The 17,208-nt window shown below is 40.8% G+C and overlaps 1 protein-coding gene across 2 annotated transcripts in view; it reads right to left on the bottom strand.

Moving 5' to 3' along the window:
* Positions 1–16,909, bottom strand: part of AIG1 (androgen induced 1) — a 124,510-nt gene extending 107,601 nt beyond the window's left edge. Inside the window, exons 1-2 of one of the 2 annotated variants that reach the window (XM_039569539.1) lie at positions 16,589–16,909; positions 15,951–16,438 (exon numbers count right to left, since the gene is read on the bottom strand). In XM_039569539.1, coding sequence (XP_039425473.1) covers positions 16,427–16,438; positions 16,589–16,729 — 153 coding nt within the window. In that variant the 5' untranslated portion in view covers positions 16,730–16,909 and the 3' untranslated portion in view covers positions 15,951–16,426. Of the gene's footprint in view, positions 1–15,950; positions 16,439–16,588 lie in introns of those variants that run through there. The other variant, XM_039569538.1, reaches the window with a different exon arrangement.
* Between the last annotated feature and the right edge of the window lie 299 nt (positions 16,910–17,208).

Raw genomic sequence — 17,208 nt, 5'->3', positions numbered from 1 at the left:
TCACAGACCCACAAGAAAATGAAGAGGGAAGGAAGGATGTTTATAATGGAAGTCTGATAGCTGTAAGCTTAAAGCTCAAATCAGATTTATCAGTAGACTTTCAACTGATAAAAATTTGGAAGTCACTGTCATATGATTACAGATTAAAATGGCAGCCACTCTCAAAATCAGGTGTATCTGGAAGTCATCCACTCCGTTTAACTGGCATACGTTTAACTGTGGAGGCAGATACACCTTATCTGAGTGTAAGAGCAAAGGCTCTTAGGATAGCACAGGACAAACCAAGCACTAGCACAGAGTAAAACACCTGACACCAAAACTGACTCTCTGATTCTAGAAGTTATTAGGGTTCATGCCTTTTTGATATTCTTCTTACAGAAAACTTTAGATCTTCAGAATTTCTTTTTAGACCATTTACTTTAATTAAGTCAAGGAGCTTTTCAGGCCGCATAGCTCAAAGAGATACTAGGGAATTATTCAGAAAATACTGATTTCAAGCTCTGGGATGGGAATGCAAAAAATGTACACATAATAAAACATGCTTAGAAACATTCTTGGGAGAAAAAGAATAAGCCATAAACCCTTATTCCCCCCACAGAAAAGTGTTAGTTAATGAGATGGCTGAAAGCCATAAACATAAATCTAAAGAAAACATAAAACCCAAAGGAGGTTGTGAATTAACTTGACATTATCCACTTCACTACATAAATGCAATACTTTCTGTTGTGTATGGCACATCCTCCTCTCTTTTATAAGTACATATACATATAGTCTCTCTTACGAATCACGAAACCTTTCGGCTAGGATTGGCATTGCCTTTTGTCCTGAAAAGAGGTGGTGCACTCCACAGCTATGAAAGCTGGCTCTCCTCACGGGCTGCTCTAGCTCAGCACCACAGGCTGCCTTTCCAAGCAGGGAGAGGAAGGCAGGCACCCAGGAACTGAGCAGCAGGCTGCCTGTAAGCAGGGCTTGGCTGGGAGGCCTCAGCAACCTGTCCCTGACTGCCCCTGTTTCACCATGAGGAAGAGGGTGAGCTGCACACCACTGCATTCAGCCAGGTCTCACCTGCAGCCACCCCTGGGCATCACTGCCAACCGGTGACTACAGCAGCAACAAAACACAGCCCTGACACACAAATGCCAGTGGTACATAGGCTTAAGTATTTACATAACCACGGACTACAAAATACACTAATAAATAAGGGCACACACAGAATTCAAGATCAGAAATGCTGTGAAGACAATGCATTCCTCTCCAAAGCATGCACACAGCTGCCTCAGCCCCGCTTTCAAGATGGATCCTGCAGGCAGAAGGGCCCAGATCAGGAAAGCAGATACTTGATCCATGAGGATCCAGGACTGTCAAAATACTAATGATATGTCTTTGCAATCTCCTTCACTGCAAATCACTGATCCTTTATGAGTTTTCAAACAAATAATGAGTATTGGGAGAAAAAAAACTGTCCAGCACAGTGAAGCAATAATCCACGGACATGAAACACATTCCACATTTCTCTCCTCATTCAACTCCACAGCTACAAGAAGACAGTAGCACAGTAAACAAGCCTCCTCCTCCTCAACACACTTCAACTCATTCTTCCCACACACAGCTGCCACTATCATGCATATTTCAAAGCTTCCATCTGGGCTTGACAACTGTACCTTCCTTTCTTCCAGCCAACAGAAATACACGTCCTACTCAAACAGGCATGGATGATATCGCACTGCTTATTTCAGAAAAGAAGCTGTTCCACAAGTAGGTCATGTGGGTGGAAGCCTCCATGCTAACCTACATGTTCACTGTGTAGGTTAGAGCTACCCTACATTCATTTTTCCCTCTTTCCAGCTAGAAATTGTCTTCAGGCAGCATGGGAGGATTTGTGGTACTTGTCCAGGCTGCTGAATGCCTGGTTCTTCTGCATAAACACCTACTGTTCACACAGGGATTAACTTCACAGTATACACCCAGCAGGTTCAACATTTCCCAGAGATTCTTCATTTATGCCACATATGCTACACAGTGCAGGTACACCTCCTTCTGTCCAGAAATATGTCCGTAATTCCAACAGCTGTTGCAGACTGAGGATGTCCTGAACTCAGCATGCACATAGGCAGATCTCCAGTCTATGGCCTCATCTTTTTTCTCTTAAGGTCAACTTGACCTGCTCGAGCTATGCCTCTTGAAGTGCTGCTGCAGCAATCACCCACTCTGCACCCACAGCAACAGCCTACGTTCTACCATTTAAATAGCTGTGTCTTTTCCTTTATCCCTCAGCAGCCTGTACTCAGATCACCCTTCCTGTACCATCAAATGCACTTGCCTACATCCAGCATGTAAACATGCACCCTGCCTCCCCCCACCTCTTGTTCTCCAGTGGCTGGCTGGGTAGGCATAGGCTGAGGACAGTGCCTCTTGCAAGACCGAGAAGGGCCAAAGCTATCCCAGGCTGTGGTTCTTATCTTGGACAGCAGAAGAAGGTGGAGCCAAAGTGGAGTTAGGAGTTGCTCCTCCTCCACCAAGGGGGTAGCATCTGGGTTCATTCACGCCTGAGGGCAAGGTCCACACATTTCCTGTATCTTTGTGAACAGCAGCAGCAAATGAGTCACCAGGTGGGACAGGGCAGACTGGAGCTGATGCTTAACAGTCTGGGCAGAGCTGAACAGCCAGTCTCACCTCCAGCCCCACCCTGCAAAAAACCCCTCAGACTGAATAGGAGTAATCTGTGGGCAGCCTCTGCCCCACATCACCTCCTGAACCACCTGAGATTAACAATGTTTTAATATACAGATTACACAACTAAGGTAATTCCTAAAGGATTTTAATGACTATATGTCCAACCAATTTCAGTGTCTCACCTGCTGGGCTTGCATTTGGTTCAAATCACACTTCTCTGCAGAGAGATGTGAGGCTTAGTTGGCAAATATTTCTTAAGTGCTTTGAGATCTTGTAATAAAAGGTGCAACGGCACTACAAAGGAATTTTAGTAAGACACTTGCTATCAGAAGATGTTAATTTTTTTCAGAAGATCTCTATCTGTGTGTGTACTGCTTCTTTCTTGGAATAAGGAGAACAAAGGAGATGGTACACATGTAAGCATCCCTAAAGAAAACAGAGAAGATTGATCATTTAGAACGGTCAATCAGCTGTTTATACTATTTACCAATGCTTTCCTTTGGGAAGACCACCAAGGAGAAAAACTGCAAAGCAAACTCCAGTGGAAAGATACTTTCCACGCAGCATACTTATTCACTTTAGGTCTTATGGAAAAAGATCTTCTGCCACTCTGCAGGCACTACCTGTCTTCCTACTTTAAGAGCATTTCCAACAAACTGAGATATGGCCTTAATTTTCCTTAAGCTGATCATACAGGTTTAAAATTTTTTCTTTGATATTTATCATAGTGCTTCAGAGGTCACCTAGGCATTTTATGCAGACTGCTGGTACACTTAATCATTTCAGTGTCTTCCTGCAGTAAATCAGAAGACATTATATTAATAAAAGATGGGTCTATTCCAGATCTGATTCAGAATGCTGAATTCCATCTACCTGGCTTAAAACGAGTCCTTTAAAAAGGTCAGTTTACTCTATGGAATTCTGAGCATCAAGGATATGTCTTCTCTCACACTAGATATATACACTTGAGACCAGCATGAAGACACCGGAGTGATTCAGAATGAGAGCTCAAGGCTGTCTGCACCACAGCCTAGCCAAAGAGACCTTGTTTGAAAATACACCCTGAGATACAGGCACACCATGCAAATAAGTATCTTATAAAACATGTTTGCCTCCATCACTACAGTTCTTTGTCTGGCAAATACTGTTTGGTCACATTCACTTAGCACAAGAAACAAGACAAGCAAAGTACAAGGTCTATGAGGGAAAGACTGGCCAGAAATTACCTTCTCTTGTACCATATTATTATCTTTTGGTTCCTTCTTCAAAATACTTATTAATCCCTGTAATCAAGCTGTACATACTTAAAAGAAAAAAAGAAGAAAGGTTAAACATTTGTTCAGTTATTTTCTGGGCTTGGATTTATCACATCCACCTCTGACTCTCACTTTCGTATTTCAAATTTAGGTTTGCATTGACCATCTCACACAGCACAGGTACAATTCCTATGAAATAAGGTAGTATTTATGATTAAGCCACAACTTTCAGGGTTATGGTCCTCTTGTTACATCGATCTGTCCCTTGCTAAAGGAAAATTTAACACATTTTCAATTAATAGTGCTGACAAAATATTTCTGAATAACAATTGCTCACTGCAATGGCTGATTCCTTTGCAACACAGTTTTGTCCGAGTATTTTAATGAAGACAATCAAATGTCTTGTTTTCACTTCATCAGTTCAAATGCACTGAAACCATAAATTTGAAATACTTTTTCCAAATCTTTTTCCTCATAAGAAATTGTGAGATTTATTTTTTTCTTCCCATCTGGAACAAATATGTAATTTCTAAATTTAAAATCATACCAGACGAGTCATTAAAAAAAATACAGAAAAAACCTCCTTCAATATTTTTTGTCTTATCTTGCAATTTGCTGAAAAATCACATATTTCTAAGTCACATGCATATGTGGATGCTTTGTATCACCCAGAACTGGGAGTCTGACCTCAACTCCTGTCCAAACTAAGCAGAACACATGTGAATAATACAGAGAGAATATATTCCCATCATCTGTCAAAAGTAACATCAAAATACCCCTGTAGATCAAGATCTTTGCTACCTTCCCAACAGCTGTTAGAAGTAATATCAAAATATCTCTGTAGATCTAGACCTTTGCGAGATGCACAGACCTCCTGTGACATTTTATCACGAGGTAGTTGTGAACAATGGCTCCAGTGACGTGCCACACAGGTCAAACCCCGTGGTAGGGCTGGACTCTCTGACAGAAGCGGCATCAAGACCAAAGTGCTCCCATCATAACATAGCACTCTGACTGCTGCCCAGCCCTGTGTTCAGCACAGGAAGGCTAACTAGGCAGGATACAGACTCTAGGTGGGTCATATGTTGAGCACTCCTTGTTCCAAACATCACTTGACATCCTGGCTGACATATCTTAAAAGATACTGACTCTAAACCACCTAGTCCAATCAGAATTTTATTTGTACTGACCTGGATTAGAGGCAACATGATTTTACACTTCTGCCTTTGTATGCGTCCACTGGGCAGGTGTTCAGTCTTGCTTGTGGTTGGACATGGGGGAGTGGAGCCATAGCAGGCTCATCTGTATCCAGTAACCCCTAACAAAAATGAGTATGTTTTCATGTGGGTTTGAGGAGAAAGTTACCACTGTGAAATGTATATTTCTCTCTTTCCTTACTCGTAAATTGCACCAGGTGTGTCTGCATACAACCAAAGTTCACACCCACAAACAAGGCATAAGAACTTATATATGTTCACGTGAAAAAAAAGCAGCTTCTTCTATTAATACCAGTAATAGCTGACAAGCTAAGCAATGTTCAAAAATATTTTTGTTCATCTCACTGAAAGTAGTAGATTTCAAACCTCACAACGATTGTTAAAAGACAGGTTTTCCTATTAGGAAATACAAAATACAATTTAAATAATTTCAGTATCTCATTTAAAACAAGTACATTAAAAAAAAGATGGAAAATGTCTGAATAAATACTGATTGCTGATTCTGTAAATAACTTTGATTTTTCATGTTAAACATTAGTTTCTATCAAGGACCTGCTTCTGAATTGGAAATTTTATCATAAAAAAATTGAATGGCGGACTACCAAGAAATGACAAGATTTTAACACCATAATAAACATTAGGATCATGATCCATTATGCTTAACACTTACGGGCTTTTTTTTTCCTGTAACCAGGATGCTTAAAAACTTGTTCAAAAACAGAAAGCAAAGCTAAGAGTCTTATGTAACAGCATAATTTCCAAACTAGTTTATTTAAGGCCACACCACACCAAGATCAAGTTTTTCTAATGGAAGATGGCTTATTTTTTATTGGTTTGGGTCCATACAAGCTGCTTTAAAAACACAAGAGAATGAATGACACTGAGTAGGTCTGGTATTTGGGAAAGACAGAGTGAGGATGCAGAAGAATACATGAAAGTGAATGCACTGGGGGGAAAGACAGTATGTGTGAATGGTGGGGAAGGAGTGTAAGGAGTAGGTGGGTAAGAAAAGCAGCACTTGACAGGAAAACACAGGCTTCTGGAAGAGGACTGGTTGTGCAATTGGAACTGTGGAGCAGAGCTGAAAGATCAAGGAGACTCTGCTGGGTTAGAATATATTAGAACAGGGACAGAGATATCAAACAGGGGGATTCCTATAAGGAAACAAAAAGGTAGAAAATACACTGATAGCTGACAGCAACTTGCAACTGAGAGCCTGTCTGGGTGATAAGGGGGACAAATGGATCACGGCAAAGTGGCAGCACTTTCACTGACAAAGCCAGCAGTGGATGAACAGAGTCATCCCTTGCACACCCTCAGGAACATTCATATTTGCTTTTATGTTGCAGGTTGAATTTTAAAATCAAGAAGTTCAGATCCCACTGGCCCAAATCCTCAAAGTAACAAGAGGTCCCTCCACCCTTTTCTAAAATGCATTTCTAAAATGTCATAAAAAACATCTTGTCATTTGAACTCAGCCTTGTAATTAATAAGGAACAAAACAGCTTTGAATTATTTTGGTAATATTTGGTAATAATTGTAAGTAGCTTCTGCCCCGAACCACGAGAAAAGGAAAATAAAACTTAGCCTGAAATGACATTTGACTTAATAACATAGAATACAATCTATGGAAAACCAGAGGTGTCTAGCTTCTGAAATTATACTGGCAATGAGTCAAGGAGATTTGAATGCTAATCTTCTATAATAAGGTATTGGAATTAGAAACATCCTTGATAAATACAGGAATATCCCTTTCTAGCCATGGTAGGTCATGAGACAGCTGACCCAAAAGCTCTCTACTCTCTCCTGTCCTCTACAGCTGACACTGAAAAACTTGAACAGCATCTTGACCCACTGTAATCTTCGACCCATGGTTCATTAATTGGTCACCTAAACTGACTTCAGTAGTAGCAGACTAATTTACTCTGAGATATTCACAGCATATGGAGAGGCTATGGAACAGAGCAGTTCTTACGAACAGGTTGGTATTTTCAAATAATGTGCAGCATAAGTAAATAACTATTATATCAAATGTACACAAAGATGTATATCCACACCCAAAAACCCGAAATCCCCTTCAGCCTCCTGAATGTTCAGTTTAAAAGTACAGTGCCGTGCAGTTCCACACAGCAGAGGTTTCCATCGTGACTCACGCGTTCTTGGGACTCACTTCCTGGGACTACACTGGAATGCAGACAATTGTGTCTACAGTCCTTGGAACATAGATAGAACAAGTAAACCCAGGTTAAGAAAGTTTTCACAGCATGGAGTCTCAATTTGTTTGTAAGCTTAAGTGAACAGCAAATGGGGACCTCTGCATCTGTCAGTGCATATGGCTTCTAACTAGGGACAAGCTTTGCAAGCACCCTGCGCTGAGCAGAGTGTGCTAAGCCAAACACGTATGCGCAGGGAAGTGGTGCTCTGGCACCAGTGTCCCCAGCCAGGGGGGTTGTGTGGGGAGACTGTGTGGGTGTGTGGGAGGAAGAAATGACAGAGAGGAAAAGGAAAGGAGGAAAGTCTGAGGGAGCTAACATACGCTGGTTTAGCCAAGAAATACCAGCCACCCTGTATCTCCACCCCTTGCTTTCCCCTCACTTTGTCCTCATAGCCAGCAAATACCTAAATACCTGTTTGTCACAACACAAGACTGGTCAGCGTGGTGCACTCTGTCACCTACACGCCCCAGGTACAAAGTGCTGTCATGTATGATTCCTTTTATCTCTCACTTCCCTACTTCCTTTCTTTACACAGCTGAGCCTGCGCAAGCACTGGCCATAAATGACTTGTGTCTTCTCTACGGTCAAGGGCCCCACTGCAGTGCCTCAGGATCAGCCACTTGCCCCAACATCAGCAGTATGAAATGCTTCCACCACTTCAGGCACAAACTTGTTAAGCGCCTCACAGGGGAGAACATCCCTTTTGTATTCTTGCATTTTCTAACTCATAGAGCAGCATTTGAAGTCAGCAGTTTCTTTTTCTTCCTCTTGCATCTGATCAAGTACATTTAGGAACATATGCCACCTGTGCTTTGCATGTGGAACTCCCACTCCTACTGAATTCTAATAATATTAGCAGTAATAATAAATAATGATTTGTTACTTATGTGCTGCCAGGACCAGAAGGCTTCAAGACACATGACAAAATATATGCAAATATAGGGAAGAAAAAAGTAAATTTACCCTCAGGTACACAAACCACTAGGTTTAAAAAAATACACAAATACAGACAGCACTGCCTGAAATGAAAAATGAGCCAATCAATCCCTTTAAATTCTCAGCTAGGTCCCTCCCTGCACAAGCAGCTCAAACAGTCTGAAGAGTCTAGCAGCATTTGTAGAGTTAAGATTCAGCCTCTTAAATTGTTTCACTTAGACTAATTAATAGCAAAAACACACCACTGCTCGTGCGTTGCTTTACAAGTAAGCAAGGAATCAGTGAGGGATTTTACATCCTGCTCTCCTGAACATTCTACTCTACCAGGACACCTAATATTCAGCTAGGAAAAATGCAGCAGTACTAGTTTTGTTTTAAGCTACACTGCAGAGTCCTCATGCACTTTAAAACAACTAACCTAACAGACAACTGTGGCAAAAATACCTGAACCATGTCAGCTACACACAGATCTAAGTGGAAATTATTACATAATTGTGCCTTTTGGCATATTTGTTTGGAAAACCTACTGTAAACTGGATGGTTGCAAGGGCAGTGGCAAGACAAGATGTTCAGGGAATGCAACTAGAGGCATTCAAATGTTATTTTCAAATTCTCAAGGGAAAATTGCATGGATTTAGCTAAGTTGCCAGAAGGAGCCTTCATACAAATGAAAATTAGTAATTTCAGAAAATCAATATCTTCCCCTAACATTTCACATAAGTTTAGCCCGTTTTCAACCAACAGAATCCCCACAATTTTCAGTATAAAAGCAACTTTGCAATATTAAAAAAAAAAGAAAAAGCTTAATCACAGTTCTTATTGGGAAAGGGGCTTGTTTTTAAGTCTTACCAAAACATGCTTATAAATTTTAATTTACTTTAGTTTCTTCCTGTCTGAAAAGTCTGGAAGTTTTACTTTAGCTTCCAACAGATTTTGTTTGCTTCAGACTTGGGTTAACTTTTCCATCCACTGAAGTTAAACCCAGCTTTGTCAGTGGCAGCATATTTAACTATGCTGAGTTGAAAAAATCTTGCATTATACATAGTAAGAGTAATGGAACAAAGCCTGCAAGGCTTTGAAGACTAGCAACAAATTCAGAGCCTTGGAAAATACAGTACGGGGAAGATGTAATTATACAAATAAATGCTGGTAAATAAGACAAAATTTGGAAAAGCTTTCATTGGAAGGATGAAAGCTTTTCATATTCACCCATTCAAAGAGCTGGTCTATAAAGTAAGTCAATTGTCAATTTTGTTTCTACCTTATATGCCATATATATATATATATATATATATATATCTCCATATATCTAAATATACCAGAAGACTAGGCCTCAAACTCAAATACTTAAACCCCATCCCCCAAAAACCTACACTGAAAGGAGTTTGATGTTTTGCATGAGTGTTTTGCAAGCAGTAACATCACTTTTATTTCAAGTACAGAAATATCCAATGTGAACTTTCTTATACACCAATACTTATTTCACTCCTGAATTCTGCAGAAAGCATACAAACCTGTCACTGGTGGTGATCTTTTTACATTTACTGTCTGGAATTGCATTAGCAATTAGAACTCCAAATGACAAGGAATTCTCCACCCACGCTGAGCTTCTCCCAATATCAGAGTCTATATTAAAGTAGCACAATTAGAAAAATGTTTTCTAAATATTGCATTAGGATATGCAGGCACTCACATAACCTATTATTAGATATGGAAGGTTGCAGCACAGAAAATACTTCATCTAATGGAAGGAATCTAAGATTGTTTTTATTGGTTTGTTCAGATATATACACACTCAGCATAATCCTTCACAATGAATCTAATATATTGTGTTCAATACATGGCAGAATGGCCTGGTTTTTTTACTTACATTCTATTGTGGTTTTACTTTATTCAAATCTGCAAACTTATATCTGTGGAATGTGAGGGTTTTGTAATTTCATAAAGGTTGTGTTTTTTTGTTTTTTTTTTTTTTTTTTTTTTACTTTTAGATCAACTTCAATTTTGTTGTACAGTGGCATATTAGCACATTTGAGATTTCCACCACACCAATAATAAAATATTTTTATCATGTGAGGGTTTCGCACTTTTCAGATAATCAAGTTTCTTTTTCTTCTTTTTCAGCCTAAGGACAAAACAAGTAACTACCCACATGGACATCTACCCTACAAGTCTTTGTATATCCTAAGGTTCATGTAACTGCAAAGAATCAAGCAGAATTTGATTTTTATTACAAATATATTTAATTTTAAACATTACATTTGCAATTTTCTATACTGGTAAATAATATTATTTGATAGGTTATATAGATCTTTACTACAACTCAAGGAGGTCAATCTTCCAGAATTTATTTCTTGTATGAACTCACATGGCTGCATTAACATAACACAAATATAAGGTCAAAAATACATTGATTAAATAATTTTTATATACTCATATTCACAATGGATTAGGACAGCTCAGAACCCAAATAACTTCAGCAAAGAACACTAACATAGAACACTAGATGTGTTGTCCTTGTTTAAACTAATTGTTTAAAACCATTTTGCCATATGAAGGCATATAAGATTATCTGAATTACCCTTACTACTATAATAAAATTTGAAAGAAAATAATTCAACTGTAATACAACTTAAGTAAATAGGATGTTTTTCAAAGGGCAACAGAAAGACTACTAAACCAATTTCTTTAAGTTGTCATCATTTGAAACTGTTCTGGCAAAACTCTACAGGCTGTACACTGGTGTAAAATACAGCACTGTTACGTACCACTTACCTACTCCAAGTTCTAAAATAATATTATTGACATTAGTTAAATCTATCATCATAGAAAGTGATCCCAATTTTTTCTCTCTTCCATTCTCCTGCTTTATGCCGCCAACCCCACTGCCAACACAAATAGTTCAAGACAGCCATAACTTCCCTGAGAATTCCCAAATTAAATGTACATCATACTTAAGTACAATTGTAAAATAAAGGCAGACTAATGCAATGTGAAAACGGAACACTTCCATGTAGTGCTGGAAATTCCACCCAATTTGTAATAGTGCTACCAAAAGCAAATGGAAAACACGGGTCTATGAATAAAAAAAGGGTGATACTATTATATTTTTATTACTGCATCAACAGCACTATACATTACTGTTCCCCAGACATGTTTACAGCCTGGGAGTAAAAAAAAAGCTCTGAAACACTTAAAAGGCTCTGCTATGTATATTGTTGCCTTTTCTCTCAAATACATTAAGCATCATTAAGAAACCTCACCTTGTTATTCCTAAAAAAGCAATCCCTTTCAATGTAAACTGATAAATTCTCCATTGACTGTGTTCTCTGGTATAGTAGGACCACAAAGATATTTAGATATGATGATAAATTACCGCTGGGAATAATGCATAGTAATATTTTACACTTCTGTAATCTTTTCACTCAGAAGCCATAAAGCACTTGAGTATCAGGGTAACTTTACAGATGATGAAAAAGGAAAGCAGAAGGTGAAATTTATTTTACTAAAGGAAATACTGTAAAAGAGTTGTTGTTATATTCCATAGAGTGTGGGATCTGTTTTCACTTTTGTCCTCTGCTTATGGCAAGTGTAACCCATATAGCTAGCAGTGAAACTTGCTCCATTTCAGATAATACACCAATGGTACAGTTTATTATTCCTTAATTCTGAAACTTTTGGCCTCTAGTATTTTCTGGTCATTTTATTTCCTATCAGCTTGACTAAATCCAAATTGGGTACAAATCACCAAAAATTTTTCACAGTACTTTGTTAAGTTGATACCTTTTTATGTTGTCTAGTAACTGCATCCCACATAATTTAATAACTAATACACTAAATAAATAAATAAATTGTAAGTCTAACAACTTGAGTTTCTAGTCCTGTTGATAACATGGCCCTCTGAAAGTTTCAAAGACAAGGAACGAAGCTCTGATCACTTATTCGAACTTAATCAAACAAAATCTAAATGTGTTTTCTGCAAAAAAAATACAGCATTTACTTGCAAAGAATATGTGCTGGGAACAGAGCACATACCTGTTTTTTGTAGAACGCAATCTGCCAGACAATGATAAAAGTTGACACAGACATCCTGCTATTTCTTTCAAGAGAATAACAAGTGTATAACATCAGCAGATTTATATATGAGCAAAATCTGTTCCTCTCTAGGTTTGGCTGCCCTGAATCAAGTCACAGGAATACCCACGTTAATATTCTGATATTCAAAATGGGACCACTAATTTTATGACCATTAATCATAAAACACAACACTTGAGACTGCTTCCAAAAATCTGGCCTTGCTTTTTGTCTCTGTGCAGCCTATCAGAGAGACCTTAGGATTATAAAATACAAAACCAAAACCCCATAAATCTGTTAATAGATGTGCACTAATATCTTGGTTTACTCTATTTTCTTTGAGGAATAACGTTTCCAGAGAAACTGCACAATGAAAACTACAAGCCATTTAGACCAGCACATCCCTTACTAAGGAGGTACATACTTATTTTAACTCGAAGTTACCTTCCTGCTAATTATTGCACACAACCCAAACACAAAAAGTAGATATGGTCTTCTTTTGGCACCCACAGGCTCCACTTTATTCCAGAAGACAAATTCTATTTGTTTTTGCCTCCTCTCCCACCAACAGCAAGAGATCCAAGAGAAACTGACGAATAAAATGCGATAGCAACTTTTAAACAAGTTGGTGCAAAGGATTCCTCAACAAATGTGTATTTATAAAGGCAAGTGTGTGATTGCAGTGTATGCAGGATGACCTAGTTGTCTTGCAACCAAGAACTATAACCTTTAACCCAGCTACTTCAAGTACCTACAGAACTGAGTAAGGAAAATTTCTGAGGGATTTACATAGCTGACAAACTTGTTGCAAAGAATCACGTTTGCTGGCATAATTTCTGGCCTACCTTAACTTTCAGCTATAAGGCACAACAATGAATTTATGGGATGTGGCACAGGACAGTGCTGTCCTGCAGCATTCTACTATTAAAGCACAAAATGGTGAATCTGAGTTAAACAAAGGCAGCTATACAAGAAATTTTAGGCCCATCTCCTGAAATATCCCATCTGAATCCAATTCTTTGCTGTTTTCACAGGAACTAACCTCGAGGCCTGGTTTGTGTTTTGAGTTTAAATGAAAGCAGCAGGTAGTTTTGAACTAGCCTGAATATTCAGTTCCATAATTCCATTTGCTGGGCCCCACCGACTGATTTTGGCAGCAACTCTTCACCTCTTCATACCTTGGTTTTACACTCTATACATGAGAAAGAAGACACTGCTCTCTTTTCTGTGTGGGCTTTGTAATACACAGGTACTAGTCAGGTATCTTTACCAGCTTTTTAATAAGGAGGGTAAGTATCTACCACCTCTCTATACCAAGAAGAAAGTCTGAAGTGGAGATACTACTATTAGTTGCAACAGTCAGAAGCATCTTGAGTGTAATGTCAAAACATACTGCCTGTGCATTGCTTTATAAACCAGAAAAATGTTCCACTGACACAGGTGTTGTAGGGAATGTTGCCACCACATTTGCAAGTGCAAAAAAACCTAGTAAGTCATCAGAATAACAGCAGTTAAAATAACTCATCGGTTGCACTTGTCTTCTTTCCTAATTCAAGGATTAAGAATGAGCACTGGCATCCAAAACATTACTTAGATATGAACATCCAAAATACTTTGGATGGACCAGCACATTACATTTGTATTAAACAACTTCCTCATAATGCTCAACTTCCGTGAACAGTGTGAGGGCTCAAAGTCTACTGTTCAAAACATTGCATACACTTGTAATGTTTTACTGTCCTGTGTTTTAGAGTCCAAACTACTAGATTTTCATAATTCAATTCAAAAGGGTATTACCTGCGAATAACTGTAAATCATTTCCCACAGCACCTCCCAAAGCCAGCTACTTAAAACTCCAAGAGATTTATGGATGCTGAGACTGGAAAGAACATCCCTTTACAAACGGACAGATGGAAAAAATTTCAAATTACTTTTCAGATTCAAGTCATAAACTGACTTTCTCAAAAACTGGTAGCAGGTTTTGGAAGCAGAAAGAACTTCTACGTGCTTCTGTGATGTCAAAGATGAAATCTCTGTTTGTGGAGGTACAATCTGTAGCAAGAACACACGTCTGCCAAGACTCTGGCATTGATGATATTTTGTCTAGACAGCCTTTGAATGTGACTGACACAGGAACAGTGCACATGGCTGAGCAAACTGAAACTTATGGAAGAGATTTGCAAGACTTAGGCAAGATACAGGATTTTGGAGATGTGCCTAACATCCTCCAACCATGCCTCCTGGTATCCTCCTCAGGAATCTAACTGTTTTTGTTTCGTCAAGTCTCCCAGTTGTCCCAGGGAACAGAAAGATACATTTGCTTACATAAGATGGTAGCAGGGCCATTTGGACATAAGGAGACATAAGGAAATATTGTCAGCAAGTGGAGAGGTCTGCATGCTGGCTAGTCACTGAGAAATGCATTCAAGCCCTTGAATTGTGTGTTATTTCGAAGGATTGAAGACTAAGAAATTGCTAAACCTTTTCTCAACTACTGGGCTTGACTGTGAGAAACACAGGGCAAGTATTAGCTAAAGGACAGAAATTACTAGCTGCAGTTGGTAACTGTTCTAGATATTTTAGAAAGCACTACATATTTACCTTGATCTTTTGAGCCCTGACAGAAGTAGCCTGAACAATGTACATGGTTTGATGGAAAAGTCCAAGTGAACTTGCCATAGACAAGGCTATAATTTTTGGGGAAATGATGACTATCATTTACAGTTAAATTTGTAAATTTGTAAACTGTGTGACAGCCCTGGTTGACTTAGTCCCCAAGCAGCTGTCAGGGCTAGGAGAAAAGAGAAAAAGGTGAAGGAGACTCAAAGAGATTATCAGCTTTTAGCTTTAGCTGGTTCACTCCAAGTTCAACTGTCATTGAAGTCAACAGCTACTCCCCTAACTTACTTGGATTTTATGCTAACTTCTATTAACCAGTATTAGAGACAGTACTGTTCAGCAGCCCAAAAGGAAAAAAAAAGTAGATTCTAGTTTGTCCTCCTGAGAAACATCAAGCCTTAAGACACCAATTTACAGTTCCAGTAAAAGCACTAGTTACTGCTGTCGATCCTCAGAGCTCCAGCAAATTTTTGCACCTACAAAAAAAAAATTATCCTGGCTAAGTGAAAAATACAATTGATGCTTCTTCTCTGCAAATAATATATGGACCTCAGTGACCCTTAACTTAATCCTGATACAGAAATTTCCACACTTGACCTGCTTGGCTACTAGGGTTTGAGTTTGCTCTCCAAGCCCACAAACTCGACCTATTGAGCCAATTCACGTCTGTAGGCAAGAGCAGCAGTACTTGTGAATCTACAGTGAAATTCTGAGAGGTACTGAAATACTTGCATTTTGGGACTTCTCAGTAACTGAGTTGGAACCGCAAAAATTCTCACCTAATTACACCATGGATACAAAGAAAAAAATATTTTGATCTAGGTACTAGGTTTACGTTGGCTATCATATTTCCGAACCAGAAACCAAGTTTCTCCTCCCATCTCCTCTCTTCCCCCCGCCCCCTCTCCTCCCACCTGCACTAAGGGAACACTTGTTGCGGAGGCAGCAAGCCTAGGAAGCTCAGATTAAAAATAGCTCTGGCTAGCACCTGGTGTTCTTCAGCAGGCCAGCATGCTGGTGACTCTTCCAGATCTGGACCCTTACGAAGAAATATGATGAAATGACACGTCTTTTATTTCATACACTCGTTTATGGATTTGCAACCAAAACTAACTGGATCTGGCAAGTTGGAGTTGCCTGGCACTTTCTTCATCACTGACACACTTGCAACCTGTCACGGATGAATTCCTCAGAAGGGCCAAAGGGAGCAATATATTTTATTTTGACAGCACACGGGAGCCAGATGCTGGGCCAGCAGGTTCTGGTGTTCACTGTCGGCCATTAGAAAAGCCGAAACACATCATCAGCACTGGGGTGGGTAACAGGCCGTCAGGCGCACCTTCCCCCCGGCTGCTGACACGCAGCAGCCGCTCGGCTTTGTCCGTGCCTCTCTCCGTTCCAACCACCCGGCTCCGCGGTGTCCGGCTGGCTCCTCTCACGGCCGGCCCTGCAGCCCCAACATGTCGCCGCCCCGCTTTAAGGTCACCGCATGGCGAAGCCGTCGAGCGCCGGGGGCCGCGATGCGCCCGGGCCGCGGCTGCTCCACGGGCAGCCCAAGGGAGGGGGCAGGGCCACGGCCGCCGCCGGGGGCACTTACCAGGTCTATGAAGGTCAGAAATTTCCAGCTGCCTCCATAGGTCTGATGCGCGGGCATGTCAATGGCCTTGTAATTGCACAGGATGGAGCAATAGGACAGGAGGATGGCGGCGCGCAGCACCTGGCAGGGCACCAGCGCCATATTTGCGGCGCGGGGTGCGCTTCCGTGTGCCTGTGTCCGTGTCTGTGTCCCCGTGTCACCGTGTGTGTGTGTGTCCGTGTGTCCCGGCGTGTGTGTGTGTATCCCTGTGTGTGTGTGCGCGCCGTGCGGGCGGGACTCCGAGCGCCCCCACGGCCCCGGCCGGGGCGGAGCGGAGCGCAGGGCCCGCGCGGTGCGGCGGCGGCGGCGGCGCGGGGCAGGGGGGCCGCAGGGCCGGCAGCGGCGGCCGCGGCCGGGCGGGCGGGCTCGGCGCGCTCCCGAGCTTCAGCTCCGCGGCCGGGCCGTTCCCGAGGGAGCGGAGGGACGCCAGTGTGAACACGAGTTAATTGCAGAACCCGGCTGCCTGCCGGTTTTCAAGCGAGAACTGCAATGGGTCAGCAATTACGGGTTATAATATCCTTGCTCGGAGGAACGCCGTGTCTCGTGTGTGCCCCCGGGGCGGGCGACCCTTCCCCGCGGCC

Source organism: Corvus cornix, chromosome 3 (assembly GCF_000738735.6).
Source record: "Corvus cornix cornix isolate S_Up_H32 chromosome 3, ASM73873v5, whole genome shotgun sequence".
In the NCBI taxonomy this organism is placed as follows: Eukaryota; Metazoa; Chordata; class Aves; order Passeriformes; family Corvidae; genus Corvus; species Corvus cornix.
This window is presented reverse-complemented; position numbering and strand designations above follow the sequence as displayed.